This window comes from Zonotrichia leucophrys, chromosome 9, assembly GCF_028769735.1.
Source record: "Zonotrichia leucophrys gambelii isolate GWCS_2022_RI chromosome 9, RI_Zleu_2.0, whole genome shotgun sequence".
Classification (NCBI taxonomy): domain Eukaryota; kingdom Metazoa; phylum Chordata; class Aves; order Passeriformes; family Passerellidae; genus Zonotrichia; species Zonotrichia leucophrys.
The window spans coordinates 22,631,112-22,653,582 of record NC_088179.1 but is presented as its reverse complement, the minus strand read 5'-3'; the positions used below and the strand labels follow the sequence as shown (position 1 = coordinate 22,653,582).

At 41.3% G+C, this 22,471-nt stretch overlaps 1 protein-coding gene across 5 annotated transcripts in view; it reads right to left on the bottom strand.

Annotated features, from left to right (window-relative positions):
- BCHE (butyrylcholinesterase) overlaps positions 1–22,471 on the bottom strand; it is a 49,684-nt gene that overhangs the window by 5,799 nt on the left and 21,414 nt on the right. For 2 of the 5 annotated variants that reach the window (XM_064721424.1, XM_064721423.1), the window contains 2 exons: positions 17,235–18,756; positions 1,236–1,402 (listed from right to left, as the gene is read on the bottom strand). In XM_064721424.1, coding sequence (XP_064577494.1) covers positions 1,236–1,402; positions 17,235–18,751 — 1,684 coding nt within the window. In that variant the 5' untranslated portion in view covers positions 18,752–18,756. Of the gene's footprint in view, positions 1–1,235; positions 1,403–17,234; positions 18,757–21,593; positions 21,727–21,787; positions 21,981–22,471 lie in introns of those variants that run through there. The other 3 variants (XM_064721421.1, XM_064721422.1, XM_064721420.1) reach the window with 3 other exon arrangements.

Below are 22,471 nucleotides of genomic sequence, written 5' to 3'. Positions count from 1 at the left end.
TTTGCAGGATCCACATTTTCCCCTAGGGTTCCCCAGCCAGGTTAAAGGAATATGTAAAAGAGTTCAGTTCTCCTGGCTCAGCACAAAGTTGTCAGAATCTTTGAAACCTCCCCGAAATCCGCCCGTAATTGGGAAAGCTGTGATTTTAAAATCACACAGTAGGCTTCATAAATTATTCATTTTACCTACTGATTTCGTGTCTCTTGATTTAATTGAAAAACATCTGTTGAATTGAGAGGGGATAAAAGTTGAGCCATAATACAGTCACAGACTCAAATGAGGAGGGAATAAATTATTTCAGAAGGAATCATCTGTGCACCATGACAGTTTACATATTTTTAAGGCTTACGTGTTTTTTAAGACGAGCATTCAAACTGAGTCTTAGAGAAAGATTTTAAATTACTAATTAACATCTTAAAAGTGTATCTCATTTTTGAAACAAGACCTTCCCTCAGTCAAGCTGCAGAATGTGATGCCAGAGCTGCAAAATCACTTTATAAAATCAATTCCTTTTGAAATCCAGAGCACAGAGGCTTCATCTATTGCTGGGCTTTGGTAAAACAGGGCTATGGGTCTTGGAAAAACTTGGATCTTCTCTGTTCAACTGATCCTAAAGTTTCAAACAATTATACTTTTCCTGGCAGTGAAATCTCATAAATCCATTGTAGACATGGCCAGGCACAAATCAGTTCTGTTTCTATAGCAAATCCTGCAGGCTCTGGGTTCTCAGCAATGACACTCCAGAAATAAAACACCGGGCTCTCACGTGAGCTGGAAACCAGAATCCCCTCTTGGCAGTGCACTTCATATCCTCAGGGGATCAGTTGCATAAAATAGACTCCCATAAATAATAGATAATATAATCCAAATATAACATCCTGTAACGTCCCACAGTTTATACAGAACATCTGAACCCTCCAGAGATCCCAGTGCAAACTCCCCTTTAGCACTGATTTTCCTGCTCACTCCAGCACCCAGGAGCCCTGGTGGCACCAAAACTCTTTCAGGGGTACCCAAGAACTGAGATTTCAGCACTCTGGGTCTCACAGTGTGGCTGCATCTGAATTTTGGGACAGAAAAATTCTGTATCACAAAGTTCTGGCTCTTGTATGTGTTCCTGTTTGTTCAGTTACAAACAGGAACAGAAAGATCTGAACTCAATTATCACATTAACATCCCGCAAACGGTCCCTGCATGAAAGTTTTGTATAAAAGCATGTGGAAAAGAATTGTTACCTGTCATTTCCATGACTTTGGGGAAAAAGTGTTTCCAGAACCGACAGTGCTGAGCTCGTGGCTTTGTCAGTACCTCAGAAGTGTTGGAGTTCAGTGTCAAATATTTCTGGTCAGCACTAGTGAAGACTGGCCATTTTATTCCATTAGTTGGGGTCCCATTTGGAGATCTAAATGAGAAAATAAACACTCCATTTAGAATGAGAAACCATCTCAGCAGACAATAAAGCATGATTTGGGTTTATTTAATAGTTGTTCAGCTTAAGTGTGTTAGTTGGGAATGACTGATGTGTCCTTTTGGAAGTAACAGGGGGAAAAAGACAGATAAATTTCATTTACCTTTATTTGAAGAAAAAAAAAATCCCCTTTTTGAGGTGTTCTGGGTTCATCAAAAGGAATAACTTAATAAATGATCACATTCAAGCAACTTTTTGAATCTGGAGATTCTCACAGGAGCTGTGAATTGTTAGGGATGACTCTAGAACTAACCAGCCTGCCTTTCTGAGACCTTGAGTGGTTTTTGTCTTAGTTTGAATGCCTTTGATCCCTTTAGCTGGACAAACAGATTGGAGTAAATGACTGGGATAAACGTGCAAGTAAAGGTAGAAATAATGTCTAAACTGGGATAAGATCTGTACTGGGAGAGAGAACAATTATTCCTCATTGAGAAGGACCTCTCATCCTGGAGGTGTGTTGAGTCCTGTTTGTGGAGGGCCAAATGGGAACAATCTGAATTCTTGTGGAAACTTGGAAGAGGTACAGAGGGCTTGACCCTTATAAAACCAGCTCTGCATGTGAAAGGAGCACAGCTGTTGGTATTGAAAGAGTTGTGATAAATATTTATGATACAACAGAATTCTAAAGGCTCTGAGGACAGGAATCCAGATTTCACCTCCAGAAATGACAGAATCTGTATGAGGGGAAAAAAATGGTTTAAATGTGTAGGAGAACAACAAAATGGGCAGTGTTACATTAGGGAACAAACAAAACAGAACAGGAATTTTAGAATAAGTAGATTTGTGTTTCAAACAGTCACAGATCTCCATTAGCTCAGGAGAGGTTAAGAACAGAAATTAAACATTTTATCTCAGTGCAAGCACAAGGAGCCATTTTCTTTCCTGGAAGCTGACATCAAGGGATCTGGGATTTAGGGCAGAGCAAGAGTAATTGGTGATTCTTGGTGGGTAAATTAACTCTGAGCTGAGCTCATTTGGTGCTCTGTGCTTTGCTTTTCACCAGGACTCCTCCTGGAAGGCAGAAGGCAAAGAGGAGTGCAGGGAGTGGAGCCCATTTGGGTTCTGCTTCCCAATAGAGGGAACAAGGCAAGAGGGGTGGATGGGAGCACTCAGAGCACAAGATGATGAGGCAATATCGATATTTCTCACTTAATTCTGAATTAATCAAGTTTTCAGCCCATGTTTTTGTGTTCTGGGGTCTTTGGCATTGGCTGCTTCAAGAACCAGTGTTGGAATAAAAGCTTCAGGCTGTCATTTCCTGACCTGCTCCCTTCTTCACTGATTTTTCCTGACTAATTCAGCTCTGATTAACCCACGGCACCTTTTTTGAGTGCACATTTATTCGTGGCTCCTGAGAATGATGACTTAAGCAGAGCTGACTTGCACTTCAGTTCAAGATCAGGATGCTAATGGTGCTGTCAGTATTCATTTAACAGCTTTTATGCTATGAAATAAATCATGACATCCCACATTATAATTTACAGGTGTGTGGGGGGATTACACAATGCCTCGATGGCTACAGATGTATTTTACTAAAAAATGATTGAAAGAACTGTCAGGTGAACACAGCACTTTGAAGCCCGCGAACCTGCTGATTATGACAATCTCTGCATTTCTAGGAAGTTTACTGTTCAAAGAAATGCCCAGTAATTTCCTTCTTGGCTTTAATATTGAAAATTTCCCAAGTTAAAAAGCAGCTCCCAGTCAGAGCAAAAGGGAGATCACAGGAGTATAATTTGGAACAAGTTATGATTATAACCTTGTTGTTCCCTCACAATTACTGCTCATTCCTTCTTACTAATAACTTCATGATGAGAATTGCAGTGCCCAGAATAGGCTGTAAAATTCCCTGTTCTTTGCACCAAATTCAAGGTCTAATAATATTCATACAGAACAGTGGGGGTGTGGTGGGAATATCTTCAGTGAGCAGACAGGAATCCAATGCCCTGCACAAACCTGTCGCTGCCCATTTAGGTTTGGATGGACAATCTTTGGTGATCGATTACAGGAACTTGTTTGTACTGAAAAAATAAAGTTCCATTTGCATGGAAACCTCCATTCTATCATCTTTTATCAATTCCTCAATCTTCTGCTCTTTTATTTTCTGGTATTGCTTAATCACCTCTGCCTCAGTAATTCCAGTTTTGCCACTCCAGTGCTGGCATTGGGGCCTGATGGTGCATCCTGAAAAGCCTTTGGGCTGTGCACCTTCAGGACAGGCCTCTATTTCATGGTTTTATCTGGTCAAATCACCTTTCTTGGACAAGATTTATTCAGAGAAAGCCTTAATTTTGTTTGGAGAAAATCATCAAATAATACAGCTTGGAAGGGAAGTTGGAAGATGCAACTTCCTGAAATGCGCAGGGACATCTTCAGCTGGACCAGGAATATGAGCTTCACTGAAGATCTTAGAAAGAATCTTTTTCCTTTTCTATCTTTTTTACCATTTGCAGGAGCAAGTCCTAAGGCAATGAAGAAATACAATTCTTTGAACTGCTCCCAGAAAAGAAATGTGAGGCAGAAAAACAAAACAAAACAAAACAAAACATAACAAAACAAAACAAAGCAAAACAAAGCAAAGCAAAACAAAACAAAAAACAAAACAAAACACAAACTCAAACCACCTGTGTTTAAACTCTGCTGTAAACAGAATTTGTCTCATTCCTGCAGCTATGTTTTCTCTCTGCATATACCCTGAAATTATAAGCTGGATTCTCTCTACTCTGTTAGTGGCACAGCAGCTCATTTTTAGTAAATTATTTTGTTAAGATATGTTTTTAAATGGAAGTTTCTTCATTGTACTTGTTGTTACTTAGATCAGGTTCTTCCCCCTTTGGGTTTTTCCATCCACAATTGCCAATAACTTCTAGTTTTCAAGATTAATTTATAGCGAGTGTACTAAATTTGATATAGGCGTGAAGAGGGTTTTGAAGAGCTTATTCACCAATCATTTCTCTGTATTTAATATTCATCTTCAGCAACTTTAGAAACAGAAAGTTAATTTCATTCCAATGGAAAATGCAACATGAACAGAGCTCTGTTAATCATAATAAACATACATACATTACCATTCTCATTAATATGATCAATATAGCCTGAGAAACAATACCAGCTCACTGCATTTTTATTAATATTCACACAGCATTACCTTTACAAATGGTTCATCATACAGACATACAAAAATATGTAATTCATCATCTGACTGCTTTTGGTAAACATTCAGGACATAAAGTACCTGGAAAAAATTCCCTTTATTTTTGGGAGCAAGTTCTGAACAGTGAAAAGTCATGGACTGAATTCCATCATTACCACATAGAGGTTATTCTTTTGTAGTGTTAAATTGTACTTTGAAAAAGTCCAGAATGGCAAATATTCTCTGCTAACCCTCCTGAAAGCATGTTTGGAGTGCTTTAGGATTTACTTTTGTAAAACAAGCGTCCTACAGTGCAGCTTAGACTGTCCCAGGCTTTCACCATGCTCCCGTTTGTGATTTACCTTGGGGGTCTCTCCAGAGGACAAGAAAAACAATCCCACATCTCAGTGCCCACTAAGATGAATGAAAACTAATGATAATTCTGCTTCACCTTGTGCCTTCCCTGTGTGTAAGGAATTGACATCCAAGGGAGGCCTGTCCCTCCCAGTGTGAGTGGATTGGCTTCACCCTGGTTGGAATTGCTGCTGCTCCTTTCCAATTTGGCCCCTTTTCTTTTAAAAGCTGATTTAAAGGCAGCAGAGAGGGAATGTGACTCCCTTTCATTGGCTTTTGTGATTCCTGGTGGCTGTGGGGCAGCACTGGCAATCAGCTGGTTTCCATGGGATGGTGTTTTATGAAGTGTTTCCATGGGCACAAAAAAACCGGGAGGGGGAATGGCCTTGGAGGGAATGCAACAGCAAAAATAACCCCAACTCCTGCAGGTTTCCTGCAGCTGCAGTGCAAAACCTCTGAGAATGATGGAAACAGTCAGCTCAGCATCAAACAAGAAGGACAACATAAAGGTTTCACCCCAAGGGTAGCTCTGGGAGTAAGGGCTGCTTCTGCACATCTGATGGTTGGATGATCTTCAAGGTCTAAACCAAACAGACAAACCTTTTCTTTTATTTTTTTTTCCTCTCACATTTTGGAAGGAAACATTTTGTGGTTGATGAGGAGCTCCAGGCCCTCCTGTGCTGCCCCAGCCCTGCTCCAGAGGGAAGGGAAATGTTTGTGGCATTAGCCAGGCCAGCACAGCCAGAGGTCTTACATGAAAGCCAGGATGGGTGATATTCATACCTGTGCTCATTTTCCCATTGCAGCACACTGCCTGCCAGGTTAATCTCAAATTGGGGTGCTGGTGTGGTCCCTGGGGGGATGATGGGGTAGTGACAGCAGGTTTTGTAAGGCTTTGCTTGGATGGCACCATGGATGTGAAAAAAAAAGGAATAGTTTTCTGAAAATATAAGTCATTAAATTTTCACATATCATTGATTTAAATGATCATATAATTGAAATTAGAAAATTTTCTCATGTAATTGTTCCTTAATAAGGTGCAAAAATCCTGATTTTGTGGCATTTGAGCCTTACTGAGATTGCCACAGTAGGAAAGCAAGGGCTCCTCTGATGAGCACCACGAGTCTGAGGGACGTGCAGGCTCGAATCCTTCCAACTCCCTTTTTAATCAGCTGGTTCTGGGAAGTTCATTATACCCTGCTGGGCTCAGTTCTCACTCCCACATCACACACACGAGTCCATAATCCAGTGACTGCAAAGTGTCCCTGAGCCAGAGGGAAACTGCTTTGCAAGTCCTAGCCTGGGTAAATATTATTCCTTCTGCTGATCCCTGAAGAAAGCAGCAGGATCCAGCTGGCAGAGTCCTTAACTGAGAGAAACTGGAGAAGAACCTTTGCAGCCAGGCTTTCTCACACCTTCACAGGCTAAATAAAGCTCAGGATATTCCTCCCAGATTCCAGCCTGGACCCAGCAGCTGCCTGTTTAAATGCCTTCAACTATAAATTATCGTGGGATGTGCTATTATATATCAGTTTCAGGAAATGAAGCAACAAGCTGTTATTCCTTTTTTTTCTGGGAGGGTTTATTTTTGTTTTTTGGGGGTTTTTTTGTGCTATTTTTTATTATGTTTTTTGTCTTGTGTTCCACTCCAAAGAGCCTCATGGAGCACCCACTGAGTTGAAGCAATTCCTGCTCGTGCATGTCATAAATTCCTGCTGCACACAAGGCAGGCCTCAAGGTATTGGTCATAAATAATGGAGTATTTGAGACATTCAGATGCAGGATGTTCTGCCTCAGCTCTTTGCTGAGTGTTTAGTATTTATACGGCTTTTGGATAGACATGAGAGAGGCAACCCTGCAGCTTAGTCCTTCTTTAAGCTGAAGGAACATTTTTACCTCTTTTTGTTCCCCCCCAATGTTCCTGTAAAGTGTTTTTTAAGATCCCTCTGCCCTTTTGTGTGGTATCAATTTCAGATTTCAAGGGCCGCTTTTCAAAGCTGTTATTTCTTAACAGTCCTGGCTGCAGGATGACATCAAATGGAAATACAGCTTTTAGTGTTAACTTGTTGAAGAGGGATATTGGGAAATGGAAGAAGGTCCTGAACCCCACTGAGACCTTGCAGGAGGAAGTACCTTCCCTAACAGGTAAGTAAAAGAAAGAATAGACAGGAAGGTATGTGGTATTTGCCCTTTTAGTCATCCTCTGAGGCTGTTTTATCTCCTCTGCAACCCCTCTTCCTCCTCATGACCAGAAAAACACAAACTTACAAAATATCTTAACAAGAATTACCCCCTGGAACAAACCAGGGTTTCATCAGAAACAAAAAAAAAAAAAGCATAGAAGAGAAAATTTAACAGCCATAGGAAATAATAAAATATTGTTTTTAAATATTCATACTGTTTTGTAAAATTTGTCAGCCCAGCTGGTTCTGAGAAAGAGTAAACACTGTGCTCATGGATATTATTGCTGGTTCCATTCCTTCCCTTCCCTGCCATTAATAAAGTTCATCCCAGGCACTCAGAAATTGTTGGATAAATGTGTTCAATGCTTTTCTTATCTCGAGAGACAAAATTTGCAATTGAGACTGTGTATTTGATACTATGCCAGGATATGATATTTGAGATTTGTTTTCAATGGAAATTGCCCTAATCATGATTTATTTTCAGGATTGATGCTCCACAGAGCCCTGCACCAACCAAAACCCTCTGGATTCGTTGTGTCCTGATGGATTTCATCACAGTGGCATTTTTCTTTACATTTTCTACTACTGTTTTATTTCTGCGAGTGGGAGGAAGTGCATGAGTCACAAACTTTCAAGACCATATAATATAGGCCAAATTGAGCAGTCCTAAAAATGAAACTATTGGGTAGTTTTCAGGAGGGGGAATTTGTGTTGCTGCTTCATCAGAAACTGAACCGCTGCAGCTTCGTGCTGGGAAATGTAAACAAGAAAACAGAGTGCTCTCAACCTTCTCCCCAAATATTTAATAATAATAATAATAATGATAATAATATTTTCTTATAGTATAAATTCATTATAGGTTTGACATTTACAAGTGGAAGTTAGATATGACTTCCTTTGATAAGGAAATCTGAATTATGTCCCATTATTGTAAATTCTTCTGAGTCTCTGCTTTGAGCTGCAGCAAGAGGGAGATCTCCAAATACCAACACATGGACTGGGAGCCATGGAAGTGTTGCTCTTAAGAAGAAACCATAGGAAAAGAGAGGAGGAGCCTCTTTAAAGTCCTTTTCTTTCAAAATTGAGAGGGTTTTGTGGAAATTATTATATGCAGACTACTTTATTGCTAAGAAAAACAGCTGTTAAACATCTGAGCATTGCTAGTTGTACAGAAAATCCACTTGGAGGTTGCACCATGAATAAGACCCATGAGAGGCAGATATTTAAAAGTTCATTAAAATGAAAAGCTTTGTTATAATTTAAAAAAAAATTACTGTTTTTAAACAGCTGTTTCTGTAGGAAGAGATGTACATTTGAGGTAGTGCTCTTTAGGGTTTGCATTTTTTGAAATTAAGAAATTCTCTAAAGTTCCTGCAAGGAAAGGTAGAGGACACAGAAGTGTCTGGGGAAGCAGAGAATGTCACCTTTCAATTTGATATTATAAAATTGTGTAATATCACCAACTGCCAGCACAAAATACCCAATTTCTACCAACACGGCTTCAAATTCTTGGGGACAGAATCTCCCAAATCCCAACACTGAATTTCTAACTACATTTCCCCACCACTGCCTTCCCCTGCAGCTGATTGAAAAGAGAATTAAACACCACATTGAGCTCCCTTCAAAAATGTGGTGTTAGGTAACCTCTGCTGCTCCTCATTTCCTCTCCCCTCGCCTCTGCCCCTTCCCTGGAACAGCCAATCTCTGGCGTTGGGGACTAAATTAAAATGTGCACTGAGAGGTTTCCATTCCTCCCCTGGAACTTCTCAGCATCCCTTCAGATTAGTGTTCCAGAACCACCTGGAAAAATGGGGTTTGCAGACCTTTCCAGCTCCCGTTTCTGCCTCCTGGTGATGAAACAGGGACTAAGCTGCAGGAAAGCAGCAGGGAAGAAGAGTGGCCCTCAAAAAGGGGATTAACTGTGGGTGAGCAAACATTAATTAGAATTTCTCAGTGCCTTTTGGGACTGTGTTTACATGCCTGTAAAATACATTCTCTCTGAAGTGCCTGGCTTTATATGTGAATCCAATACAACTCATGAGAACTCCATGTGTGCCCTTCCTTCATCTCTCTGTTCTCAGGTTTGTTCTCCCCCTGCAAGTCTTTCAGACATTTTCTGCTCTCACATTTCAATCTCTTGTTTTGTTCTTTCTCCTTTGTGCATCTCTTGGTCACCTGATGTCTTGCACCAGTTACTTTTCCCTCTCTTGCTTTCCCATTTTCCTTACTTCCCACCAGACACTAAATTATTTACATCCAAGTTTCCCACTCCCACTCCCAAATTTGACGTGGCAATCACATCATGGTTTTATTTCACTCTGGAAACGTTTCTTTCTCTTCATGCCTCTCCTTTCCCCAGAATGTGTCTGTGTAGACTCTTTGCCAGGCCCTTGGAACTCTGGCTTGTCACCATCATATTTTCTGGAAAAATTCCCTTGCCCAGGATTCTTCTCCTCGGAAGCTAAGAAGCCTCAGAGAAAAAGGAAAACAATATTATCTCATTTGCTTCTCCTGTGTTTTGCTGCTTTGAAATGTGGTTAGGACATTGTTTACCAACAGGTGATTGTTTAATTGGTTTCATGTGAATTGTTTTTACTTAATGACCAATCACAGTCCAGCTGTGTCAGGCTCTGGAGAGAGTAATGAGTTTTTCATTATTATCTTTTACTTTCTGTAAGTATCCTTTCTCTATTCTTTAGTATAGCTTTAGCATGGCATTCTTTAATATAATATAACATCACAAAATAATAAATTAGCCTTCTAAAAACATGGAGTCAGATTCATCATTTCCTTCCAATGACAGGGACCTCAGAAAATACCACACCTAACTCTCCAGTAGAGGTTTTTCAACCCATCTCACTTATGAAGAAAAGCAGAGCCACATCCAAGATTTGGATCCACAAAATCACTGAATTAGGTTGGAAAAGACCTCCATAATCTTTAAGTCCAACTGCTGACCCAGCACTGCCAAGGCCACACTGTCCCATGTCCCCAAGTGCCACATCCACACGGATTTTAAATCCCTCAAGGGACGGGGACTGCACCACAGTCCTGGGCAGATTTACCAGGGCATTTTCCAGCTCCCTCAGCCTCTCCTGGTGCTCCAGACCCTTCCCAGCTCCATTCCTCCCTCCAGCCCCTCAGATCTCCCTCTCTTCCAGGGCCTGGTTCTCCTTGCTCAGCCCCAAGCCACCACTGATGGTTTTGATCCCACAGCCTTTGACAATTAAATTTGAGCTTCCCCTGCTCCACAAAGCACTGCCACAGTTCTCTTCCAGGCCATCCTCTGCATTGCAGCTCTGGGTTTAAGTTTTGCTCTCACTCAAAGGCTCCTACAATATTTGGACATTTCCTTAATAGATGTTCTCATCTCCTGTTTGGAAACAATGGTTTGACTCATCTGTTGGAGGGAGGAAAATCCGTGAGGACAGAATTGAGTTTGCTGCACATATGGAAAGGAACTTTGTGCAATTTGCAATGTTTGTAATAAAATTAAACCAATCTCAACAATTTGTATCCCAGACTAATTTTCAAAAGGCATCTGAATCAAGTACTCCTGTTTTCAGTTTTGAAATTCAATGACAGCTTGTCAGCTTGTGAGCCAGAGAGAGAGAGATGCCTGCCAAGGTGAGTCTCTGGTTACTGATATTTTCCATGATCCACTGTTCCCTATTAGTTTGCTAAAAAGGTGTTTCCATTACTGTTCTGAACAGAACAATGGATGTAAACTCTGGTAAAGACGATGAGTCACTTCTAAGTGGAAAGGTGGAAAAATAGGAGTAAATTTTCTTCAAAATTAAACTTTTTTTCCCTCTGAAAAACTGAAATTGAAGGTGGAGAAATAGGAGTAAATTTTCTTCAAAATTAAACTATTTTCCTCCCTTTTTTTTCCAAGACTATAATTTCTGCAATTTCTTTGCATGGCTCAGAAATTTCTCACATGAAAGACAGTGAAAGAGAGAATAAACATGTCCTTTTGGGTCAAAATGAAAGCTTTGATTTTCCCTAACACGGGGAAGAAAGACTTTTCATATATATATTTGTATTTATGGGAACCTCTCTCCCACTCTGTTCATACTCCTTTTTTTTCTGGATTCTTGACCTAATCAGGAAAAAATCACTTTTTAAGATGAAAAATTAACTTTTCTGGAAGGGTGTGAGATCTCAGGAGCAGCAGCCTCAGGGAAAGGCTCCTCTTGGTCCCCCTGAGCTCTGGAGTGTTTGAAGACCCTGTGAGGATCAAAGTGACTCCAACCCAAAACTTTCCTCCATCCCTGTGAACACGAGCGAATCTCTGGCAGAAATACAGCCCACAGTAAATTCCTTCCCTTGAAATGGCTCAGAGGCACATAAAACTTCCAACTTCCTGAAGTATAAGGAAATTAAAAGTGCTTGGAGTTTTTTATTTTTATTTTTTCCCAGTATATTCAGCCCTTCCCATACCCAGAGTATATAGGTCCCCAGTTCAAGTGCTGCCTGGACTCTATATGAGGCTGTTGGTTTTGTTCTCACTGCTCTGAAACTGCTCTCCATAAACAGGTTGTGATAAGTTGGTAACAAAAGCACTGAAATTTATTATGTGCCTACCAGAGGAACATCAGGGAAGGGCAATAATAACCAGACAAAATGCTTCACAGCTTTAGTGGGACAATCAAAGCCTCACAAATTCCCCTAAAACATAGGAGGAAATATTTCAAAGGCTTCACTTTATAGAAAAAGCTGCAAAGATTTGTTTCAGCAGTTGTAAAACTGGCAGGGAGACAAGTTTTGCCCGTTTCCTTTTATCAGAAACATTTTTCACAAAGCCTTAAAAAATATTATCTTTGTGTGCTCTGTTATATTCTTGCTTGAGTTCTCAGCCCATCTGATTTGTCTGGCTTTTGTCACTTTGCATCTCTCATCACTAAAGAACACAGGTACCAAATATAATGGATAAAGGAATGGAAAAGCCATCCACAGATTTGGGATCCAATCCTGTTTTTCTGGGGATAAATAAAATTTCCCCTTCCCAGAGCTGGCAGAGCATCCTGGGGCTGGGGATTTGTAGGACCTGCTGGTGTCACCTGCCTGCTTTCAAAAGCTTTCTGAAGAATAAAAAAAAAAATGAGGCAGAAAAAGCAACTTTAAAAATGTTCAAAAAGAGTGATTTCTGTTTTTTCATGAGCGTGGCTTAAAATCAGGTGTGCTGGGAAAAATTTAGGAGAAGGCCAGTGAAAATTAACACCATTATTAAAATAAATGTTATTTCCACACAAAGACAATCATACCAGAGCTGATCCAGCACTTTTCCTGCTGAATCCAATCTGCCCATCTCTCTTTGTCTAACTGTGGTGATATCTGGTATTTCATCCCCTGATTTTGAAGCTAGGAATTGATATTCAACTGCCAATACTCTTAAATGCAAGGATAAGCTGAGGAGACCCCAGGCCAAGGTGAAGGGAGGAATTTAACCTCAAAGTGTAAATCAAGAATGCTGATTTTGGAATCTGTTCTTTCTTATAACCCAAATATTTTATTAGGCTTGATTTATTCAGACAGCAGGAGTAGTAATTCTCTTTCTTCCCTTGCTGGTAGAACAAGGATTTTTCAGGGTATGATGAAAATTTTGTTCTTTTAAGGCTAAAATGTATGAAAAATAAAAGTATTTTATGGAATAACTTAATAGCTTAAAAAGGAATGGCTGGGATAGTTGGTCAAACTTACTTGATATCCAAATTCAGCCACGAAAAAGACTTTTTGAGCAGGATCTTCACAGACTATGCCAATATATGGCAGATTCCTAAAAATGCCCCTATTCCCAGGGATGCAGAAGAGAAATTGGAGTCTACCAGCAGCACCAGCTCCAAGGCTCACAGGAGAAATGTGTGTTCCTGTCTCCTGCTGAACCCTCTACATCTCCAGTACCTGTTTATACTCAAAAATAGAAATGCCTGTCATTTCCCAGGAAAAAATGGTCACTGATCACTGATGTTTATTTTCAGCCAGGATGTGAAATAGGAAGTGTTGGAGATCTGGAAAATTGCATCCACTCCTGCTGGGGATGGTGGTGGGCTGGGAAACCCCTGGGCTGGCTGACAGAGTCCTTCAGTTACTGAGAAATGCAGAAATCAAGGATTTCACACTCTTGGGATGCTTTGAAGGAGCCACTTTCTGTCCCTAACATCTTTTCTTTTGTCCTTACATGACATTAAGGATTTCTCACAAGTTTTCTTTGCTTTTATCCCTGGAATTCTCTCTCCCATCCCTCTGTGGGGGAAAAGGGCAGCATTTTGTGGGGTTTAGCTGCTGGCTGGGGTTAAACCATGACAGAAACAGAAAATGCTCCTCAGTGCATATTTTTAATTTTCCTATCAGTATTTTTACTCCTTGCATGATAATAAAACCCAGAGCTCACTAAGGTCAAAGTTTGGGCTCATGAGAAGCAGCTCTGGCACCTCCCAGGCAGAAAACACCAGGAAAAACAAGATTTCTTCCAGTTTTGTTGACTCTGCTCCATCTCCTTTCCTCTGCAGGCTGCTCTCCCCTCCCTTGTGCTTTTGTACTTCAGCACATTAGAATATTAGGTCAAACACCCTCACTAAAAAATGTGCTGTACAATATTTCTCATTTTTCGCTTGATTTTTTTCTCTTCATCTGCTGGAGACATCAATGGTAATTTTCCCCTCAGAGATTTGCCCTTTGATCATGCCAGAGTTTCCTACAAACATTATGTCAAAACGGGGCTTCCCCAGCTCCTTATAAATGTTTGCTGTGCTCAAACGTGCTGGGGAAAAAAAAGGATTGCTTATTAATTTTGCAATTATTAGGAATTTTTATAACTTCCCCACTGCTTGCACACTCTGAATAATGGGATACACAGCCTTAGGTGGCTGTGCCCTGGATAATGAGGAAAGGGTCACACAGAGGGTTAATCCTCATCTGATCTTTCACTAACACAGAAATTGCTGGGTTGTATTGTTTTTCCCAATAGTGGTGCTTTGGATCCTCGTGGTGGGAGCAGAGGGAGGGATTATTTGCTGTTTGCTGTGGAAACCACTTGAAATTCAATCTGTGGGGTAATCTAATTATAGTGTGAATGATGATCAGAGTAGGTGACAGGACTGACTTGCACAAACTTAAACCTGAATGTACCTTATGCTATCTAATTTTAGGAGCTGCAGTGACAGGAACAGTGTTTTGCAGAGCAGGTTATTGAGATTTATGAATAATATAAATATATATTTATATATAAACATATATATTCATATAAAAAGATATTTTTATAAAATGTATATTTATGTACTATATAAAAATACATATAAATACATTATATAAATATAATATATTTATATAATATAAATATATTATATAAATATAATATATTTATCTGTATTTATAAATATATACACATAAAAGTTATATACATGAAAATTAAATACATACATACATGAAATATATACATAATCCAGTGGAAACCAATAGTTCAAAGCAATGTAAATATCGCTCTGCAAAATCAAACATAGACCTGAATTTCTCTTTTTTCACTAAGAAATAGTTGTGTTCAATGGCAGGATGTGCTGTTTCTGGTGGGAGATGCTGCTGCAGGGTGGAACAAGGAACTTTCACTCAGTTTGCTCTCCACCATCACCAGCCCCAAAGGAAAGGTGTCACAGCACATCCTCATGGTGCAGGATGTGTTCCCAAGCCTTTCCCAATGTCTGACTTCATCTTGGGAACCCACCAGGTGCATTTTGGGCCTTGATAAATCAACCTCAGCTTAATTCCAGACTGAGCCCCGCAGAAGGCTTTGCTCTGCATCACAGCCCTCCACACCAAACTCACACAGAGGGGTGTGCTCAGGCTCTCAGCAGAGAGGGAGCCAGGAAGAGCTCATGGATTAAATTTCAGATTAAATTTTACAATAATTAAAGCTGTATGAAAGCATTATGCAGTGATGAGTACTGCTATTGGTACAGTTATTTTCTGAGTTTTAATATTCTCTTCTGGTAAGAGCAATATTTATTACAAGCTCCGGCATATAAAGGGGATGGGATTTATTAAGGTAATTAATCCTCCTACAAATCAAGGCAATCAATCAATCAATGAATCAATCAGATACATTGATAAGTAAATCTGTTAAAATAGGGATGCACATAAAAATAAGCATTGAGCTCACCATGGAGGATGAGGGGAAGGGACAGCACAGGGCTGGGGGTTGGCAGCCTCCAATTTTGGGGTGTCCTGGAGCTGGAGAGAGCCCAGGCAGGGGCAAAATGTGGAACTGGGATGGATGGTGGAGCCTTTGACAAATGGCAGCCCCAAGATAACACCACGAAGCACAAACAGCTCTTGCCTTGGATGGATGAACAGGGAAGGTCAGGCTGAACTGGGAGGGAGAGGCGACACCTGGAATTACAACTCCGTGGGGATGACAGTGTTTAATTCTGGCAGGGAAAGTTCCAACAAGGTGTGGATGAATCACAGGTTTAAAGGTGGAGAGTGATTATTTGAGAAAAACCACATTAGTGCAAGTCTCAAGGGTATGGCCTGTTTGTTTAACAAACAATTACAAAAAAGGATTAAGGATTATTTTAATACATCCTTAACAATCAGCCTCTATATGGAACAAAAACAATAAAATGAATCTTAAAAATTGTCAAACAAAATGTGAAACCTGGAAAATGCAGAGTTAGAATAGGCAAATTCGGTCTGTTAACACTAACTTTTATAATGTAACATTTTAAGGGGAATTAAGGTTTAAAACAACCTAATAGTGTTTGTTCTGAATTTTTAATCAGTGGAAACATTTTTAATCAGTGGGAACATTTCAGTCCTACCTGTGTTTTGTGTTATGTACAAGGTTGGGTGGACTAAATGAGCACAGCGGTCCCCTCTGGTTTCTAATCTATTACAAAAATTAATTAGATCCTGTTCCAATGTTGATTTCCCTTTACAAATCCATATATCCTTGACAAATCAAACACAGGGTCCACCTTAGAAACAGAATTAATGCAGGATTTTAACATTAAAGTTAAAGAAATGCTTTTAGAGTGTGAATTGACTGTTTGGTTGTGTGTTCTCCAAGGAACAGATTTTTGTATGTATAATTTTCTCAGGAGAGAGCACAAACCAAACTTCTGTAAAAAGAAATCTTCCCTTCCCACCAGGCTTGGGACTAATCCTACATGATTATTGTGGTGGGGGCTGTTTTTGTTACTGATCTGAAACATTTTCATTTCAAACTGAGCATCTCATGGAGAGCCCCCAGCCCCGCTGAGAGGAGCAGGGGCTGCCCAGCTGGATTGGATTTATCCATTCCTACACCCAAATGAAATATTCCTGTTTGCTCCTTGTGCAGGCTGGGCCATATTTCACTTCAAGACGAGTGGACTGGAACTGGAGATTTTGTCCTGGGCTTGCACTCAGTACACGGGGAGGAGAGGCTTTCTGAAATCCCAATTTCTTCATTGTGTGAACACAACACACCTCCCTGTTACACACCTGAATGTTCTGAGCAAATTACATCCTCAAGCTTTTCCCTCCTACCTTCTGCTGCTGGAAGTCTTTTATAGTGTTTGAAATATTTTGTTTCTAACCCTTGAAACCATTACCTGCCTTTGGAACAACCGCTGCCCTGGCAAAGAAATGTTTTGTATTTGCTTTTATGGGTGGATAAACATTGATCCCTTAAGCTTGCCCAATACAGGGAGCAACACATCAACAGTTTATTTTACTGAAACCTTAGTGCTTTTTGTCACAACTAAAATAAGAATTCTGGATAACTGAACAATTAATCTGTTTCCATCATTCCATCAATTAATCATTTCCATCAGGCTCCAAAGCAGCACTGAAACAGCCAAGCTTTTCCCCCTGCTGAAACAACGTCCAACCAACTAACTAACCAATCAACCAACCAATCAACCAACCAACCAGAGTAAACTCACCCAGTTTTGGCAAAAGTTGCCCAAGCTTTTCCTTGCTGAAACAACATCCAACCAACCAACCAAGCAACCAACCTTCCAGAGTAAACTCACCCAATTTTGGCAAATGTTGCCTGAGATTTCCCCCTGCTGAAACAACATCCAACCAACGAACCAAACTTGCAGAGTAAACTCACCCAGTTTTGGCAAAGGTTGCCCAGTATCTCATCATAGAGCGGCTCAGGAGCTCCTCAGCCTTGGTGTAGTTGACTCTCCTCTCCAGGGGCAGCCCGAACACAAACTCAATCTCGTAGCCGTGCAGGACCCCCATCCACTCTGGCCAGGGCAGCTTGGAGGAGCGATGCTCAAAGAAATAAAAGAAGACGTGGTTGCCCAGCTGGGCGAAGCTGGTGCTGAACTCCACCACGGGGCAGATGATGATGGAGTCCCCGACGACGTCGTCGATGGCATCCCGGTAGTGCTCCGGCTTTCCCAGGTTTTCCCAGTCTGTATACTGGAAGATGATGGACTCTATGGCCAGTTTGCTTGCTCTTGGGAAGGCCAGAGTTAAAGCTGCCTCAAACTGGGTTTTATTGATCAAGCCATCGCTGTCCTTGTCCAGGCCAGGCACACCGTATGCCAGAAATGATAAACCTTCATCCTTATTAACGCCCACCAGGATCTGGGTCTCTTTGAAAAGACCCTTCTCCACCAACACTTCTGGCATGTCTGTCAGGAAATCGCCGTCCACGCTTGGGGGGAATTCTATTTGTAAAAGAGAACTCTCTGACACGGCAAAAATTTCATTTTCCACTATTTCCTTCGGGTCCTTGTCTTGGAGGCAGAAAATGAGCTCTGACTCGTTGCTGGTGGGACACTGGAGGTGTTTGGCCAAAGCCACTGCTCTGTTCCTGGCCTCAGAAGATGTGATTGCAGCCCAGGCGGCATTTGCAGACCCACTCTGCATGATGGCCCTGGTGAATAAAGGGTGGCTTTCAGGAGAAAGGAGGTGATAGCTGACAGAGGCCGAGCCAGCGCTCTCTCCAAACAGAGTCACGCTTTTGGGATTGCCTCCAAAGGCCGCTATGTTCTCCTGGACCCACTGAAGTGCCAACCTTTGATCAAACAAACCTGCATTTCCAGGAGCTTTCTCGTTTCCTGGCAAGGACAGAAATCCCAGTGCACCAGTCCTGTAGTTCATGGAAACCACCACCACTCTTTCCACCCTGGCCAGAAACTTCCCATCGTAGACAGGCAGGGAAGTGGACCCGGACTCGAAGCCACCCCCATAAATCCACACCATGACAGTGGCGTTCTTGGGCCTGGGAGAAGGAACCCACACATTCAGGTATAAACAGTCCTCACTTAGGTCGGTTTTTGGGTTCCACATCTCTGAGCCAGCAAAGCCGGGGTAAGTTGTGTCTAGGAGCTGGTAGCAGGAGTTTGCGTGTTTGGTGGCGTCCCAAACATCTGCCCATTCCTCCCGAGGTTCTGGCTTTTGGAATCTCAGCTTCCCAATGGGGGGCTGCCCGTAAGGGATTCCCAGGAAGGCTGTGACTGTCCCCCCCAGCACCTGCAGGCTGGTCCCTCTGACTTTGCCCTTCTTGGTTGCAATGACGTTCTCCTCAGGCACCACCTTACTGGTGAACACGGACAGGAGGAGAAACCCCATCAGAAGCCCGGTGAAGAGACCTAAACCATTTGTCCAAATCATGATGCCTGGAACACAGGAAGAAAAATAAATTCAGAATTAGCGCTGCAGTATATTAGTACCAAAACAGTCTGTTAAATAAGGACGTAGGTCACCCCAGGGGCACTGAAAATGAGCACAAAGCACAGAAGTTTTTAACTGTAAGTTCTTGTTGTTTATTTGTGTTGCAAAGATTGTGTTCAGTATTTAGTATTTGGTCAGTATTTCAGAAAAATGCTCTTGCAAAAAAGTGTAGAACTGAGGAAGACGAACCAGGAGAGATGAAATCATACAAGCAGGCTCTGACCACTGCAGACTTCTTCTAAGATTTTGTTTTTCTAGAGCATCTGAACCAAGTCTACAGCCAGAAGAGTCATATGAAGCAGTCATACTTCTACTATTTAGAATTAATATTAAAATGCTAAAACATCAAGGATTTTTGAATATATGAAGATAGTGCCTAATAATTTGGGTAAGGTCTGCTCTTTCCTTCCTGAGAACATTTCCAAGTGATAATCAGTATTACCTTAAAGCTAAGTATATAAATGTTGATTATGTATCACATTTAAGCACCCTAATAATCTTATTTACCCCAACATTTTCAAATAAAAACTCAGCACCATCCATGAAACTGAAAATTCACAAAAAGCCCATTTGCATAAATCCATTTCTATGGTTTACATATCTGAAAATGCTCAACAAAGGTCCCTTCTATTTTTTTTTTTTTTGCCTGTTTCCCTGTCACACATGGCATGCTTTGTCCTGTCCCTTTAAACAGGCCATTCTTTGTTAATGAGGAGTACTCGTGTCCTTAAAAGGAATGAGGATAATTTCTCTGGAAAATACAGCTGTGGCCTAATTTGAGCTCCTCCTGCTTGTCTGCCTGTTCTTGGAAGGAAAATGCAGCAGAGGGGTGGAAGGGAAGGTTTTGTGCAAAGGGGCTCCTGATTTTGAGACAGCATCAAAGGAGCAGGGAGGAATCTTCAGGGACAATATTTTTAGCTTTCATCTAAACAGACAGAAAATAGACAAATTTTAGAAAAGATAAACATTTATGGTTGTTTTGTTAAAATAAAAAGATGAGGTGGCGAATGGGGACGATAGACTTCAGAGTTGGTCTAACACTCCACCAAGAATTCAGAACGGACTGAGTGTTTCTGACTGACAGAAACCTGCAATTGCCCCATTTTTGGTTAAATAGTAGAGATGTGATTTGTGAGCTCATGGGATCCAGCAGCTCCCAAGGAGTTTGGGTCAGCACAACTCGCCCTGGCACGGGCAGGAGGCTCAGACACACAGCCACTGGCTTTGGGTCCCCTCTTTCTGTGCCAGGCATGGGATCAGGGAATATCCTGAGTTTGAAATGCCCCACTGGGATCATCCAGGGCAGCTCCAGTTCCTGCACAGACACCCCAAAAATGCCATCCCAGGCATCCCTGAGAGTGTTGTTCAAAAACTCCTGGAGCTCTGGCAGCCTCGGGGCTGTGCCCACTCCCTGGGCAGCCTGGGCAGTGCCAGCACCCTCTGGGTTGGAGGAAGAATCTTTTCTGACATCCACCCCAAACCCCACAGAGACCAAAACAAAAGCCTGTATTTACCCCAGTTTGCTAAAGCACTCAAGCCTAAATCCCACTGTCTTTGAGACAACTGGGCATAATTTACCCAGTTTGCTGAATATTTCCAGCCTGCTAAACCAACACAGACTTGGGATTATTTTTCTTAACACAGCACGTTTCATTTTAAAACTCTCTCAAGAAGATTTAAGAGAGGCCATGGAAGGAGAAGTGAGAAGAATGATTTGGTTTGCTCTGTAAATCTGTGCTTAAAAAATCATTAGTGTTGAGCATCCCAGGGCTTCTCTCAGCCCCTCTGCAAAACCAAACTCAAAATCCTGAAAAGCCACCAGAGCTGGGAGAGGGATAATGATGGAGGAGGGATCCAGTTGGGTTTTGGAGCACCCAGTAACACCGTGAGATGGGAGAAGTTATTTCTCTAAGTCTGTTGTTGTGACACTGTTACTTCACTGAATTTGATCATGAGAAAACCACAACAAGCTGGAAATAATAAGGTATTTAAAGTATTGTCATTATCAGGAGAAAATGATGCTGAGAGAAACAAGAGATTTTAAGTTCCTCAAGATTAATCCACCTAAATACTAATTAAAATTAATTATTCTCCTGTACTTTCCTGTTAATTAAAAAGAGATGGGATAAACAATGTAGCATTGCAAAATATAGAGGCAATAGTTTTAGATCATAATAGTAGTGAGAAAAAAACAAAAAAAATCAGTTCTGTTCCTTTTAAATTAGCTCTGGCATTTCAAAGAACAAGTTGGATCAAGCTTGGAAAACACAGAAGTTTTGTACTACTGAATGAGAGAACTCATCTACTCCCAGGTCACTCTGCCAATATTAACAAAAGTAGCAAGTGACAGAGGATTATTATTACACCTTGAATGCCTGGCAAATATTACATTTAATAAGGATTTTAATGCTGCTTTAAACCAAACTCAGCAATGTAAAGCAAACCGAGCAAAACAAACATTACTTGATTATTACAATGAGAGTAAAAGGGTCAGAAGATTGCTTTAGCTCATCAACACCAGCCCAGCAGAGTTATATCAAACAGTGTATTTGCACATTGTAAAAACCTGCTGCTCTAGTAGTTTCCCCCAGCAAAAGTTAAACAGACTCCACTTTTGCATTCTTATTCAGCGAGGGAACACTATTTATCTCAAAGCCTCTTTCCTCCCCCTTGCAAATCTTTACCCAGCCAAAAAAAAATCTATACACCGGACTACATAATCGCTATTTAAATAGGAAAGATGGTTGAATTAATAAGTGATTTCTAGCTCAGCTTAATTTACTTAGCCCAGGATCCCTTGAATAATGCCAAGCTCTGCTACACACGCCGTTCCATTTGCAGAGCAGAGGCAGCTTCCCCCGGAGAGCAACAAATGGGCAGAGCAGAGCGTTCCCCGCGATCCCAATCCCCGCGCAAATCAGGCTGAACCGCAAATTATCCTGGCAGGCAGAGACGCGCAAAGAGAGAATCACTTACCCTGCTTCTATTACAAGGAACTACAAAGTTTTTAAGAGTGGGGCTCTTGGGATCCCTGGGGGAAATGCAGCGGTGCAGCTGCTGCTTTAAGCCCGTAAATTGGCCGGTGCTGACATTATAATCAACTCTTTCTGACATGGAGCTCGCGAGAGTTGGCAGCAGCCACTTGATCTGCCTCCCATCCCACATCTGCTCCCAGAGCAGCCCTGGAAATGCTCCAGGGACAACCCCAGGCTGGGCAAAACCAGGCACAGGGCTGGGAGAACACAGGGATTTGCTCTGTACACGGGGCATCTCTTTATAAGAATAAATAGAAATGTAAATAATTCAAGCGTCTCTTTCATCTTGCTTAGACCACTCTCACATGTAATTTTTTTTTTTTTTGCTGTACTCAAACCTCAGATTTTCTTTGTAAATAAGTATTTTCTTTGTAAATAAGTATTTATTATTGGTTTTAGCAGCTGTGGCAGATAAAACAGGAATGTGCCCTGCCTGGACATGTCAAGCACCAGCTGCATCACTTGGCTCCTGCCCAGCCAGGCCGTGGCACAGATCTGCATTGTCCCCTTCTGATTTTAGGGTTAAAAATGGGACCTGTGTGGTGGCACATGCTGCTTGCTCTCTTTTCTTAACCTCAAACAGGAAATCCCCTGTGATGCTGAGCACACCTGATATCCTCCTTTT